The sequence below is a fragment of the Aspergillus fijiensis genome (genome assembly GCF_003184825.1).
Source record: "Aspergillus fijiensis CBS 313.89 unplaced genomic scaffold BO72scaffold_92, whole genome shotgun sequence".
Taxonomy (NCBI): domain Eukaryota; kingdom Fungi; phylum Ascomycota; class Eurotiomycetes; order Eurotiales; family Aspergillaceae; genus Aspergillus; species Aspergillus fijiensis.
Window position 1 is genome coordinate 22251 of NW_024469068.1, and position 13930 is coordinate 36180.

At 54.5% G+C, this 13930-nt stretch overlaps 6 protein-coding genes and 1 non-coding gene across 7 annotated transcripts; 2 read left to right on the forward strand and 5 right to left on the reverse strand.

Moving 5' to 3' along the window:
* Positions 1-26: 26 nt before the first annotated feature.
* On the reverse strand, positions 27-100 carry BO72DRAFT_t300. Its single transcript has one exon. It is a non-coding gene; the product is annotated as a tRNA-Asn (tRNA).
* Positions 101-975: 875 nt separating this feature from the next.
* BO72DRAFT_309816 (uncharacterized protein) lies at positions 976-1701 on the forward strand. The gene is made up of 3 exons (XM_040940499.1): positions 976-1210; positions 1278-1358; positions 1412-1701. Exons 1-3 carry the CDS (start codon positions 1082-1084, stop codon positions 1592-1594), a joined length of 393 nt encoding a protein of 130 aa, XP_040795690.1. The 5' UTR covers positions 976-1081; the 3' UTR covers positions 1595-1701.
* Positions 1702-1807: 106 nt separating this feature from the next.
* On the reverse strand, positions 1808-2887 carry BO72DRAFT_391341 (DUF3632 domain-containing protein; the record flags this gene model as incomplete). The annotated part of the gene is made up of 1 exon (XM_040941849.1): positions 1808-2887. One exon carries the CDS (start codon positions 2885-2887, stop codon positions 1808-1810), a length of 1080 nt encoding a protein of 359 aa, XP_040795691.1.
* A 477-nt stretch (positions 2888-3364) lies between these two features.
* Positions 3365-5356, reverse strand: BO72DRAFT_309771 (PLC-like phosphodiesterase). The gene has a single exon (XM_040940498.1). It carries the CDS (start codon positions 4942-4944, stop codon positions 3523-3525), a length of 1422 nt encoding a protein of 473 aa, XP_040795692.1. The 5' UTR covers positions 4945-5356; the 3' UTR covers positions 3365-3522.
* A 183-nt stretch (positions 5357-5539) lies between these two features.
* BO72DRAFT_391331 (aegerolysin family protein) lies at positions 5540-6034 on the reverse strand (the record flags this gene model as incomplete). The annotated part of the gene is made up of 2 exons (XM_040941848.1): positions 5540-5879; positions 5943-6034. The coding sequence occupies 2 exons, from the start codon at positions 6032-6034 to the stop codon at positions 5540-5542; spliced, it is 432 nt and encodes a 143-aa protein (XP_040795693.1).
* Positions 6035-9645: 3611 nt separating this feature from the next.
* BO72DRAFT_501666 (UbiA family prenyltransferase) lies at positions 9646-10730 on the forward strand (the record flags this gene model as incomplete). Its single annotated transcript, XM_040949003.1, has 4 exons — positions 9646-9796; positions 9863-10336; positions 10421-10458; positions 10527-10730. The coding sequence occupies 4 exons, from the start codon at positions 9646-9648 to the stop codon at positions 10728-10730; spliced, it is 867 nt and encodes a 288-aa protein (XP_040795694.1).
* A 40-nt stretch (positions 10731-10770) lies between these two features.
* Positions 10771-12975, reverse strand: BO72DRAFT_441434 (MFS general substrate transporter). Its single transcript, XM_040943479.1, has 6 exons — positions 12681-12975; positions 12010-12608; positions 11936-11954; positions 11563-11873; positions 11231-11501; positions 10771-11177 (listed from the first exon to the last, which is right to left on the reverse strand). The coding sequence occupies exons 1-6, from the start codon at positions 12843-12845 to the stop codon at positions 11079-11081; spliced, it is 1464 nt and encodes a 487-aa protein (XP_040795695.1). The 5' UTR covers positions 12846-12975; the 3' UTR covers positions 10771-11078.
* Between the last annotated feature and the right edge of the window lie 955 nt (positions 12976-13930).

Below are 13930 nucleotides of genomic sequence, written 5' to 3' on the forward strand. Positions count from 1 at the left end.
CAGGCCAAAACAAGCATAAAAAAGGACGTCCTAGGAGAGGATCGAACTCTCAACCTCACGATTAACAGTCGTACGCGCTAACCAATTGCGCCACCAAGACGTGCTTGTGTCATGATCACTCAAATCAAGAAATATATCCCAAAAGCTATGTGGTGTAATCATTCCCCCCTCATACTTCTAAGGCTGTTGTCAGTTCACCGTGCAACAGGCAATTCTACCTAAGCCATAATATTCAAATTGACAATGCCATTGCTCCCGCGGTCCTAAAAAGTAGGTAACGAGGGTACAATACCACTCAAATCTCCCTTCCCTTCTTCGGACAGGATTGTTTGTGGTGATGTGCGATTTCTTCTCGAAATATATTCACAAGCATCCAGTTGCCAGCTCCTGACATCGCCCATAATTCCAACCACTGCACACATTACTAAACCCGGAAGTAAGTCACCAGATGAGCGCTTGACTTCTTAGTCCGCATTCGAATTTGAAATGGGTCAAACCAGCATAAGGTACATGTCACGAGCCTGGTTCTATACAAAGCCTCTTGCAATTTGGAGCCCAGTATGCATCTTCTTTCAACTAGCAGTCTACAAAAGACAATACACATCTGTCATTTGTTTGTTGGGGCAGAGCCACAGAGACCGACTCTGCCTACTGTGCACTCCGCATTGCTAACACGACTGGTGTATATGCATGTCAACTTCAACTCAAACTCCGACGAACGGCGTTATCACGAGGTCCACAGAAGCCCATGCATCGATGTAACGACACGACAAGAATCCCAGAGAAGCATGATTGTCCTCGACAAACATCCCAAAGTCAAGCTGAGGACAACAAAGCATCAAGGACAGGACTGCCAAACCGTCGTGTGATCATTCTGAGTCTCAGCTGCGTTCAGCCTGATTCAGGTGCTCTCTAGCTGATTCAAAGGCAGTCGCTGGAGGGAATTTCCGACCGATATGAATATAAGGCAGACTCTCATCAGCCATGAGGTAGTGTCATTGAGATCACGCACAGGTGCCACAACGACACAAATTACCACTTATTACCATCTCACACTACCCCACGCACACTATCGCCCAGAATGAAGATGTCCCCCGTCTCAATCAGCTTCATCATCCTCGCTGCCATGGGTGTGGCTGCTACCCCGCTCAATCATGCTGAATCAGTCGGCGTGAGAAGCGAGAACAACGTTCAGGTCAAATACGATGGAGTCAGTATTCCACAGCTTAGTCGCGAGCGAAACAAAGATCAAGACTGATTCGTTGACTCCGGCGTAGCAATGCCGGAAGAGTGAAAATCAATGCCGGTACACCGCGCAAAGTGGAAGGACTGCTATCTGCAAGTGCCAATTCCGAAAGGTGAGCCCAGCTCGTCCAAGCTCGGTAGTATCTGTTGACTGAGTCCCTTGTAGTGCAGTAAGGACGGCGCCAAGTGCAATTTCGACTCCTACAATAGGGATTGCAACTGCTACCAGTGGTTTGCGCATGGCTGGCTTTGGGCGAAGTTAATGTGTGTCCTGTGGAGCCGTACGGGGTCGCGACGTCGGACTTCTCAGTTAGTGGGAGGGATGGAAATCACAGATTGTTGCTACTAATTATCTGCTGTCGGACATTTCTGTTCTTTCTCTTAGTCTAAAGAAACGAGGGTTTTAACTTCCACCGAAGGTAATGGTAGTCGAGCTCAGAGCATGTAGACCGCAGTGATAGCTATACATTGACAATTGGTGCAGGCTGCGCTACACTTCCTCGACAGGCAGCGATAAGAAATAGGTACTCGCAATTCACCACGACACTACCGCTATTCATGATCAATCCTCTCCAAGCAGAGGCCTCTCAGGCTCATCCTCACGTGCCTCGATGTCTCCCTCTTCAACCGGCATCTCTGAAGCCCAGAACTCGGGCCACTTGACCCGGATAAAGTCGTCGGGTGTGGCCTTGTACGCTCGAGAAACGGGACTATCCCGATATTCGAGCGGGTGGAGCATCAGCTCCAGGGTGACCCAGGCCTCTTCGGCGAGTTTCGTCTCCTGGGCCTGTGTTGCCTGCTCGTGGATCTGATCCACTCTCTTGATCCAGAACAGCCATCGCCCTGCACTAAGGCCCGCGGGAGCCTTGCGACTGAGCTCCGTGGCCTGAAGATACAAGGGACCGCCACGGCCCAGCGATGAATCGCACTTATTCCACGACACATCACACAGGTTGATCATTCTCCGTCCACACTCAAAGATCCACGCGCGGATGGCGGGGAGAAAAGCGGCAATGGGCAGGTCGGACAGTGTCTGAGCAGGCCTGGAGGAGTCCGGTGCGGGATCGAGACCTCCCAGTGGACGGTCGGTCTCCAACGCCTCGCGGAAGGTCAACAGACCCACCTCGGTGAGTCGATCTTGCAGCACCCCGGTGGATGCGACTTTGGCCACAAAGTAGGTGAAGTTGAGTCGATGGTCGGCCTTCATCGTGGGAAAGTGCTGGATGAAGTATGCGGTCGTGTCCTCAAGGAAAAAGGGCTCATCGCGCCACAAGACCGTTCCTGTCGGGCTTTGAGCCACCTCGAACTCGTGGTCACTGTCCTGCACCAGTCGCTGTAACGGTCCGGACAGCTGAAACCGAGTGAAGTCCAAGACTATCCGATCGTGTTCCGGCGGCTCGTGGGAGATTTTACGCGCCCAGACATGGAATGCGAACCAGAGATCACGAATGGCTGTTTCCAGTTCCTGGAAGGACTCCCCTTGCCAGAATCTATCGGTGATACTGTAGTATCGATTGTAGACGGAGCCGCGCAGCTCCGCCAGATGCCCGCGTCGCACGTCTGCAAGCAGAGACTCGCGATACTCGATGGAGGCCTGAGCGCTCGAGTACTCGCTGTCATTTGGCTCGCTCGGGGGCTCCATTGGAGAATCAGACATGATACACAAGGATGTTCAAGAGGTCTGTAGGGCGGGGATTGTGCCTGATGGTTGCAGGTATAGCAGCTGAGCAACGCCGCTTCTATATAAATCCAGCACACACATCAAATATAGCTCTAGGCAGCCATGGATGGCCCGGCTCGTCAAAGGGTTTGGGACGAACAAAGGGCACTGAATTCACCGCCCTTCGGCCAAGTCATGGAGTTGAAATCCCCTGTAAAATCCTCCAACTCATATGGTGCCAAGCCAGGAGAGTGACATCGTCTCGTCCTTGGGTTCGTAGCTCATCCAGGCCGGTTGGCGAGGCTGGAGAGCAAACATTTGTCGGTGTGAGCGCTGAAACCCTGAAATAGATGGTCTTTGCTAGTGCATGGAGTTCAGCTAGGATATGATGCCAGGAGACCCGTGTAACTGGAGTGACAGCCAGCTGTGCTAACTTCTAACTATCTCATTCCCTCTCTTTGTTCCCTGGAGAGTTGACGAGAGAAGCCGGCAGATCCTCACCGCCTTTGGGTGCCTTCCTCGGCAATTTTCATTCTTCCGTGCCGGTGTAAACAAGCAAAAGAACTACTGTAGCCTTGAGAGTCTAGTTCTATCATGTTATGCACTAAGTACAGTCCCTACAAAGCCAGCCGCTGCTTCGACAACAAGATCGACGTGTCCGTCGTCGCCCCATCGATAAAATCGTTCATGATTACGATCGTCCGCTCCGCCTGCAGTCGCTCCAGCGCGTTCTCTCGAATCCACGGGAGGGTCCGCGTATCCAACGCGGCCTTGGTCGAGGTCAAACACGACGACACCGCGCCCGCCTCCACCACGCTATAGATCATCACCTCCTTGATGGACTGCGAGGTGGCCTGGCACTGCAGCACCGTCAGGTCACTGCTCTCCTGCCCCTCGGTGGTCATCCCCTCGAACCGCGCGAGAATCGAGTCCGCACTCAACGTCGCGTACGCTTCCGCCGTCCAGCTGTCGTACTTGTCCGCCTCGATCACACAAATCAGCCGCTTGCCAGTGCTCCGGAGCTCGTCGATCGGCTGGCTGAAACACTCGCGGCCGCCCCAGGTCAGCGGCTGCACGGCGGTCGTGGCACACGCATCGGTCAGCAGCTGCCCGATCTGCTCCTCGGTGGGCCGCTCGCAGTCGGCCACGATGTTGTCCCACCGGATATGGATGGTCACGATCTCGGTGGGATTCTCATCCAGGAACGCCACCTGCGCGCGGAGGAAGGCGTCGAAGGCCAGCCCCGGGATACACGCGTGCTGGAAGTAATACGTGTCTGGGAGGGAAGAGATCTTCTGGAAGATGGGCAGGAGCTTGGCCGGTCGGAACTCGAAGTATCGGGCGCCCATGTTCAGCATCACGGCGATCTCCTTCTTCTGAGTGATGGCCAGGCCGTAGACGATGTGCGGCAGCTTCTCCATGAGGAATCCGTCGGGGATGTGCCGGATGTGGGCGAGCATCGGCACGAGCTCCCGCACGGCTGCGAGCATGTCCCCGTCCAGATGCTGGAACACCGCGTCGCAGCTGTCCATGCTGTTCATGCCGTTGTCATGCGGGGCTGCGAGGGCGAAGCGGGAGAAGGGCTTCTGCGCCTCCATGGATCCGACCGGCGCCAGATCGCCCATCCACGCGCGGTTGTCCGTCGAGCAGATGGTCACGTAGCACTGATCCCGCTTCGTCAGGCCGACCTCCCCGCGCCCCGCGTTGTAGAAGCCGTACGTGATGATGGCATCCTCCAGCACGATGGGGTGGAAGTCCTGGGTGGACACCATCTCCCCACCGGTGAGCTTGCCCGTCAGGGTACTGATGTCATTGTAGGCGCTGGCGACGACTTCCCCGTAGCGGAAGACCTTCCATTCCAACCGACCGGTAAAGTTGTCCGCCCCGGGGATGTTGGCGGAGTCGAGTTCCAAGCGACGCGGGGTGAAATTCTGGGCCGACGTGTGTAGGACATCCTCTCCCGGGATGGAGAATCCCACCTCGTAGCCCTCGACGGCGGGGGAGATGTAGCTGTAGACTGAAATCCCTTTGCTTGGCATATTTGCTTATTTGGTGGCCCAGACCGGAAACGCAGGCGGCGATGATGCGAGCTGCATGATGGGTGATGGTTGGGAACTTGGGATACGTGGACACAACGCTCCAGCTCCACTTGTGCACCGAAACACTTATCCTGACCGGGCTTAATGAGGGTGAACTAAGGGGGGCTAAGGGGGGCTAGCATCGACTAGCATCGCCTGATCGAACTAACGCATTGCAGTGAAGATATTCCCACTCACTGTCATCCATGCGGGGTCAGGTGATTGGCTCTCCGGGTGGTCCGATTCAGGGCTGGATCAGCTCATCGATTGAGTCTACTCATCCTTCAAACAGCTCGATGATGGAAGATAGAAGATCAGATTGCGATTGTTCTCACTGTGATACATGCAAAGCCTACTTACTCACCCACCCACCCACTCACTATATGGATATTATCAGTTATATCGACGATTCAAATCAACTCACCCACTCCACAGGTCCCGCCCGACTACGTTCCCAGAATCGTAGATTCAAAAAACAGTCAACGCAAAAGAGAAAAAGACAACAAACCCCGAGAAACACACAACACCGGAGAACACCACCCATGCTTGTGTGGCACTACTTCTTCAGCTGCTCAGCAGCAGCCTGCGCAGCCTGTTGTGCCATGATGTCCACGTAGACATGGCCCAGAGGTCCTGCCTCTGGGCTCCATCCCCCATGCTCGACTCTGTACTTGTCATTTCCGTCCAGCACCTCGACGAGGTTGACCCAATTGCCCTGGCGGTTGTCCCAGTGCAGCTCGCAGATCTTGTCCTCGCCGTGGAAGAGGTCGAGGCGGCCCTCGCTGCCGCGGCGGCCGCGGGCACAGATCTCGCCGACGCCGTAGGAGGGGATACGGAGCTCGTCGACGTCATCTTCGGTCATGGCTTTGTTGGAGTCGGGGTCGTGGAAGTCTCCGCTGGAGCAGCGTTAGTTACGAATCCTGCTAGCTGCTACGAATAAGGAAAAAGCAAAGACGAACCCTTCGATGACGGTGTGACGGACGGAGATCTCTCCCTTGTCGAGGTGGTCCCGGATGTGGAACTGCACCCATTGGGAGTTGTACTTGTCCATGGTAGCCGAGTCCATGATGATGGTCAGTGTGTGTGAGTTGGTTGAAATACAGTTGGAGAGTGGTAGATTAGTTAGACGAAGGGTGAAGCCCTCGAAAGCTGTGAGGAGAGAGAGAAACGGACGTGGAGAGGGTGAGGGAAGAAAGAGGGTTATATAGGGTTGGGACATGGGAGAGGACGGGGAAGCCCGCAAATGCTGGCCCGGAACACTGGGAGGTGACGAGACATGGTTCTACCGTGGACGAGGCAGAGGACAAACAGCGAAACAGACGATGCGAAACAGGCGATCCCTCCCTGTGCTTCTTTGTGCCAGTGGGAGACAGGAATTAGCGGATCATATGACGGATGGTGGTGGTACGACCTGGTTGGTTCTTCTGTGGGCTGATCCTCGGATCCAGTCTGGCTTTGACTTTCAACGAGGCGAATCTGGGGGAGAAGCAGAGCGGCCTTTGTCGTGCCCTCTGCATTGAGTTTAGCAGTTGCGTGAAAATTGCGGGGTTACCGCATGGCTGCATGAAGATGGTCGCGTCATTCATTTATTCGACGTCCATTCATTGACTCTATTGATTGTTTGGATGCATCGCTTGCTTCCCTTCCCCTTCCCGTCTTCCCTCCCTCCCACCTCTCCCAGTATCTCCCCTCCCAGAGATCATCGTTGGGCCCTGGATGATTGATTGTTGGACACAATGTAACCATAATCTTGATAAAGTGCTACATGTTTTTCACGGCTTGGATGCTCAGTCGGAGCGCCTCACAGCTACGATGAGGGTGGTCTTTCGATCGTCCGTGGAGTATAAGGATACCTCCACCGCTGGAAGGGACTGCACGCCGGGGTCTCTCGCAGGTCGACGAGTAGGAAGAATGCAGGCTTCTGGAGGCTAGGAGCGAATCCAGCCCACTGGCCACGACACTCGTATCGCGGGCTTCAATGGCGCGTTTGCATGCATCGACCTGGCTAGATGCTGGCCGTCTTCACTCGCTCCCTGTCACATTGTTACACCTGCTTCACAGCGTTGTGGGATATCCACGAGTCTATCCACCCCCCTTTAGATGGCGAAGGAACAGTGCCATGCTTCTGTTCCCAGGAACATGGACGGGTGAGAGATGTCGGTTCACGTGGTGGTTGAAACCAGACCGTCGTGGTGTTTGACACCGACTGCTTGCTCGCGTGACTGAAAGTTCGATGAGACCATGGGGATAGGAGGCGGGGGGGGGGGGGGGGGGGGGCTTCAGTAGCCCGCATAAGCATGACGCGATGAAGTCTCCCATCAATGGCCAGTGGCCAGTGGCAACTTGTCTGGAAGATGGACCTTTTCTCGACGATCGGGGGGCCCACAGGACGAAAGCATTCGCCTATGGGGAAGGGTCCAGGCAGCCAAGATACTGACGGTGGCAGGTTAGTGGCCGATCGTTTCTCAGTTTCTCAGTTTCTCAGTTTCGCATTCCCCGGACAGAACGGGACCTTTGTTCCGGAGAGTGGCATTCCTACCCCGCATTCTGCGGGAAACATTGATGCATTCAGAGAGACAATAGTCTCCCTGTCAATGGACGAGTCACGAGGGAGTCATCGACCCTCCTGTCATGATCTCATCCTTCCCTGCTTATGTAACCGGCTTGGAGCTCCCCCCGCATTTCCACCTTTCCACCTCACCAATCTGGGGAAGCTATCGGCCTTTCGGTACATGGCACTGCCCTGGGCATAGACCATTGCCTACTAGGTCCAGTCACGTCGCTTCTCTTCCTGCCTACCTTGGTTATTCTTATCCCGCTGGCAACCTTCGCTCCCAGTGGGAGATACTAACCGCGCATCACGTAGCCGCACCCTCATTCTCCCCTCCAAGGTGCCTGAAATAGACTTCTCCATTCCGTGTGAATACATAGTAGCTAGCTTGTTTTATCTCAGCTTGTATACAGAGCTTTATACAGAGTCAATGCATGATACCTTCCTTCCCATGCCGCTGCCCGCGAATTGGCAATACCGTAACCTGGCCGTGGCCATATACTAGTCAGTGTTCCGCCTAATAGAGTTTAGTTGACTTATAACTTACATCTTAGTTATGCTCTCCTGATTAGTAATCTCCAGCATAAATCTCCAGCACGAGATCACTAATATTAATCTCAATGATATATTTTGTATATCACCATTCATTCACTGAATGGCATCATGTACTTTATCTTTCATTTCTTCTCTTTGTTCTTGGTTTATACTTGGTACATGGGTATAGCTACATCTCCTGGCGACCTCGGAAACACCCATATTCCAGCTCAGCTAGTAGGAAACTGGCCCGCATCCTAGTACAATTAGCTGCAGTAGCTCAAAAGGCCAGCCAATATGGTCGACTGGTAGAGCGGACGGAGGACAACGCTAACGTAACGGCGACGAAGTTACCAAGTTATCGCAGGCTAGTTAGTTAACGTTACTGCAGTGTACTTTAGTAAGCAATAAATCTCAATCTTGCTTGCTCTCACTGCAATCAGTAAAATGAACTACTACAGTCTTTCACTTCCTGTACCGCCCGTCTATTTAAGTCCCGCCTTTCTCTCTTGGCCGTCATTCCCTCTTTGACAATCAACACACATCAATCATGGCGTTTCCCGCCAATGGGACTCAGTTGAGAGAAGATGACGGTCCGGCGGGCACAACCGACCCTGCCCCCCCTGCCGACGCGCAGCCGCAGCCGCAGCCGCTATCGCATCCGCAAGGACCACCTCAACCACAATCCTCGGAAGAGTTGCGGACGACTATCCCCTGATGGTCTTGTCGGTAAAAAACGACTGAGATGCACCGTTCCAGCAGTGGGCGAATCTGCAACCTGAAGCAAGGTCAAGACAGGCCAGCAAAATCAGGTTTGCGCAAATTCCTGTCACAACAGCCTTGGAGGTTCAGTCGGCCATACGGTGCTTGCTTCGATTGGGAGGGGACATTTCTGTATCCATAGATCACTGCATGTGAGCCGCGTTTCACGGAATATGCATGCATAACTCTCACCACTAAAATCATCGCGTGAGGTTCCGCCCATACACACAGAATTCAATTTCCCTTCTAGCTATCATCAGAATAGCGCCAGACTAATCGGCGCATAGGATAGGCCCGACATTAGACACATCTGCAAAACTCGACCGAAATGCCGGGAGTCAATGGCCGAACGGCAGACCGGAAAATGCCTCTGTACCGCGTATCAGGCATCTAACCCGTCATCAAATTCCCACCTGGGATTTACTGAGGCCCCCATCTACTAATCAGGCTGCCCATCTGCCGATAACGTGGCATCGACCTGTCATCTCAGTGGCTCCCCAAAATGGGGCCCTTGGATCCTTCACCGGCCGCGCAGGGTGCAGGATTCGCATTCTTATCGCAGGAGTCGTTAGCGCGGGGTCCCGACAACCTGGCGACCAATGGCCGGCTCGGATTGAGGGCATTGGAGCGGCGAGGGATGCTTAGCTGTATATTTCCAAAAGTATGAAGAGTGTTGCTCGTGTGCCGGTCTGCTTCCGGCTGGCCTTGACCTCGAGTCTCGTGAGATTAGTTCATATATAGCCGCAATGTTGTCCCATTGAGGTGAAAGGATCTGTGCCTCTTTCCCTATCCAACAAGGAAAGCTATCAATCACAATGCTACGCCTTCTCACCCGCGAGCTCAGCCTCTGCTACGGCTTCGTGCGGAGGGATCTGGGGACCGGCCTCCTCCCGGTGCCGTTATTCACCCTGGCCTCGCTCCTGTACCGTCGCGCACCACGCGCAGAGATCGCTCCAGCCATCGCCCGTACGATCCCCCCCCCCGCCCCCCGTCTCACCCCGTCCCAATCTAATCCATCCCCCATGAGCAAAGAAGCCTTCCTCTACGGCTTCCTCTACCTCTACACCTTCGTCGTCTCCAACCAAATCACCGGCGTCCGCGAAGACCGCGTCAACAAGCCCGATCGTCCCATCGCCTCCGGGGCGGAATCCCTCTCCGCAGCAAAGACCCGCTACTGGCTTCTTACTGCCTTGTATCTCGTCCTGGGACACTACCTTGGTGCGACTATCTGGACACTTCTGTGGATCGGCACCACGATCGCGCACAACCCTTTGGGGTTCTCGAACTTCGGGCCCACGAAGGATCTGTGCATGGGTCTGGGGTGTATCGCGCAGTTGAAGGCGGCGTGGACGATCGGTGGAGCGCCCGCGGCCATGGGGTGGCACTGGATCAAGGTGATTGCCCTTTACATGTTGTGGCCGATTCCGTTGCAGGATCTGCGCGATGTGCCGGGGGATTTGGCGGCGGGGCGGCGCACGACGCCCATTTTGTTGGGGGATTTTGCGGGTGAGTTCGTCCTTTTTTGTCCTTTACCCCTAGTATATTGGTAGTTTTGTGTGTCAAGGTGCTTCGGTGCTGAGCATAGTGCAGCGCGGGTGTATATTTCGGTGGGCATTGTGGTGTCGCAGGTGAGTTGTCCTTGACCTTTCTCCTGGCGTATGGGAGGAGTAGGGGCTGATTTCGGTCGATACCGTAGTACTTGTTGATCTACCATCGGATCCTGGAGTATCGATACGATACTTCCACTGTCGCGACGGCGGTGGCGCTGGGGCTGATGACGATCGGGTGCATCTTTCGGCTGTTCGCCTTCCGGTCGCTGACGAGTGATCGGTTCTCGTACTGGCTGTATACCGTCATCTACGTGTGTCAGCCTCTGGCTGCATGCGTGACCTTGCGGTGAAAGATCGGGGGATCGAGGGATCGGGTGGGATGGGATGTGGGCAAAGTGGTAGAGGCGGCGTGACGAAGCATAGCAAATGTCCCGGATGTATAGACATTCACCAATGTATCAGGAAAAAAGCATTTTCAACCAAGACGGTCGGCGACAAGGTGGTTGATGCTGCAGGTTCTAAGGAAGATCACCCGCTGCCCGAGGCATTGGCTCCAAAAGGGCTTCACAGACCCTCATCACTTCATTAGACAATATGTATTATAGCATAATCACATCAGTAGTTGGTCGCACACGTCATGACAAACCTCCGCTTCCTAGAAACACAATGATGCTCATCTCAATGCTACCTGGCATCGATCACTCCGACTCCGCACTCGACAACCCCATCGTCGAAGTATCGTAGCCCTTCGACTCCAGATACTCCCGGAACCGCACATCCTCATGGGTGATCGTGTCCTACAGCCCGTTAGTCTCCGGTGACACGCGCTACATCATTATGAGAAACGCACCTGAGTGATATTCGGCAGACAGAAGTACGCCAAGAAGGCGCTGAAGATGCACAGCGCACTGGACACGTAGAACGGGTCTTGCCCTTGGCGGGTCTTGTTGGGGGCGTTCCGGACGATGACGGGGAAGACGTAGGTGCCCACAAAGGCCCCAACCTTGCCCATGGCGGCGGCCGTGCCGTAGTACTGGCCGCGGATCGGGGTGGCGCAGGTCTTGGCCGCGCAGAGACCGATGTTGTCGCCGGGGCCGACTTCGCCCATGGCGAGGAAGATTCTGGAGGCCCACCGTGTCAGTGTAAATCTACCAAGTGGGGTGGAAATGCAATACAACTTACCCGTAAACGACGACGAAGGCGGCGACGTAATGGCTGGTGTCCAGGTACGGGTAGCAGCCCGTCATGATCAGGCCGATCACGCCTTGTACGAAGACACCGCCAGCCAGGGTGTTGCGAGGCCCATACCAGTCGCTCAGGAATGCGCCCAGAGCCGAGCCGGGCAGGTAGAAGACGTTGATCACCGTGTTCCAGCCGAGGGTGACCCAGAGGGGGGCGTCGTCGCCGATGATCAAAGACAGCCATTGGGAGGAGTAGATACTGAAGGAGTAGGTCGAGAAATCGTACATGAACCAAATGAGGGAAACCGCACACTGGATGAGATTGACTGTTAGTTGTGCTCGCGGTCCATGTGTGAGGCGCATGTAAGGCTTACCCAGCGCTTCCAGTAGAATCTGATTCAATGGGTTAGCATCGCATCAACAGTCTGGTGCAGGCGTAGGCACCTACTTCACAATCAACCAGATGGGAAACTTGTGCATCTTCTCGCGCGTATACTCGGTGGGCTCCTTGAGCTTCATCCGCAAGTAGATCAGACTGAGCGGGGGGATGACTCCGAGACCCAGACAGATGCGCCAGGCGGCGCGGAGGTGGTTCTCGCCACAGGCCAGCACGACAATCATGGGCACCAGCGAGGAGGCGACCGAGGCCAGATCGAGCTGAAAGTTGGTGAACAAAATAAACCACCGATGGCGTTGGCCCTTTTTCATCTCTCCACTGCTCTCCGCGGCGGCCACTGACCCGGCCGGATATTCGCCGCCCACGCCCAAGCCCAGAAAGAAACGATAGACCGTCAACGCGGTGAACATGCCAGTCAGACTGCCGTTCGCTCCATAGGCGCCAGCACACAGTGCGCCGAACACGAAAAGGATTACGGTAGAGACCATCAGGGTGTTGGTGCGCGACCAGTGGTCGGACATGTAGCCGAAGACCAGCATTCCCACCACCGTGCCGGCAAAGGCGATCGAGGAGACGTTCTGGCTATAGGTCGATCCCGCGTAGACGTCGGGGTAGAGCTTATCTAGCATCGTGTTGACCGTTCCGATGACCTAAGACATGGTGAAATCGAATGTTAGGTGACCAACCAGGACCAGGGGATCATTGTTATGTGATCGACTCACGTATTGCAGGTAGCCGTCGGACCAGAGGCCAGCACCACAAGCAAAGGTGGGCCAACTGCGCTCCCAGAAGGTCTTCTGGGTAGCAGCTAAGGGATCCTCATCGATGGAGCGATGGGTGTCGGGGGACACCGTCAAGTCCGTCTGCTTCTCTTCTTTGGGATCCATGATGAGTGTGCCTTAAGGGGGAGGGATAAGGGAGAGGCAGTTACTCAGAGGTAACAGAGCAGAAGAAGATCTGCAGGTGCAGGTGCAGCTGCCTGAGGGATGGTCAAAGGGTAAGAACCGAAGGTCGCTGCGGAAAAAACACAAGAAAGAGAAAAGATGGTGGGCAGGGGCAGGTTTTATTCCCTGCAGGTGGGAATCAGCCCTCTCCTTGTCACTTGTTCACCACTGCAGTGAATGCATGATAGACTGATTAGGTATTAGGTAGGATCCTTTTGTTGCACGGCAGGGCAAGAAAAAAATTAAAAAAGTTACAAGTAGCAGGTACATAATTTAGCATGTGACAGCAGTAATGGTTGGGGGTATTGAGTACCTGTTCAGGGCCTGCAAAGGTTGGGAAGTGGCTCGGCCTCGCCGACCCGTACCAAGCTCATTGCCCACTGCCAATCAGCATCCCCTGGCAATCTCCCCCGCAAGACCCCTCAGTGGAGTCGGATATGCGCCTCCACCAATCCAACCCTTGCTCTTCCTCCCACGTGCAAATGCGTCTGCCAGTGACTGGGCCAACATTTCTTCTAGCAGAAGGATTACTGCCCGGGCGAATGCATGACATGCTTGCCTTGCCTACGCATTCACCACCCGATCAGAATTTTCTCAATGAGAGAGCCTTTGCCCTGCATCATGTCTGCTCGCATGCATCGAGACGAAAAAGACATTGAAAGTTCCAAACATGGATGGAAAAACATGTATGATCTCTGGCACAGCTATCAATACCCCCGCCACACGGTAATATCGAAAATGAACTGGAAGAGATAAGATAAACAAACCATGTGCCGCCAGTGCGATAGACAGACCCCCTCTGATTTGTGCGCGTGTCGGTCACCTTTCGCCTGGTCGGAAAAGTACGGAGGGCCCCCACCACCCACCGCAGTCGGCCAGGATTCCTTCTTCCCAGTTCATTCCAATCCTCTCTAGTCATGGTCAAGCTCTCTCCCACGTGCAGGGCTGCATAGCGCCATGCTAAGTTCCATGGTCATGAACCGATGGAGACGGTTCTCAACACGTTGGAAAGATATATTTTCGGTTGC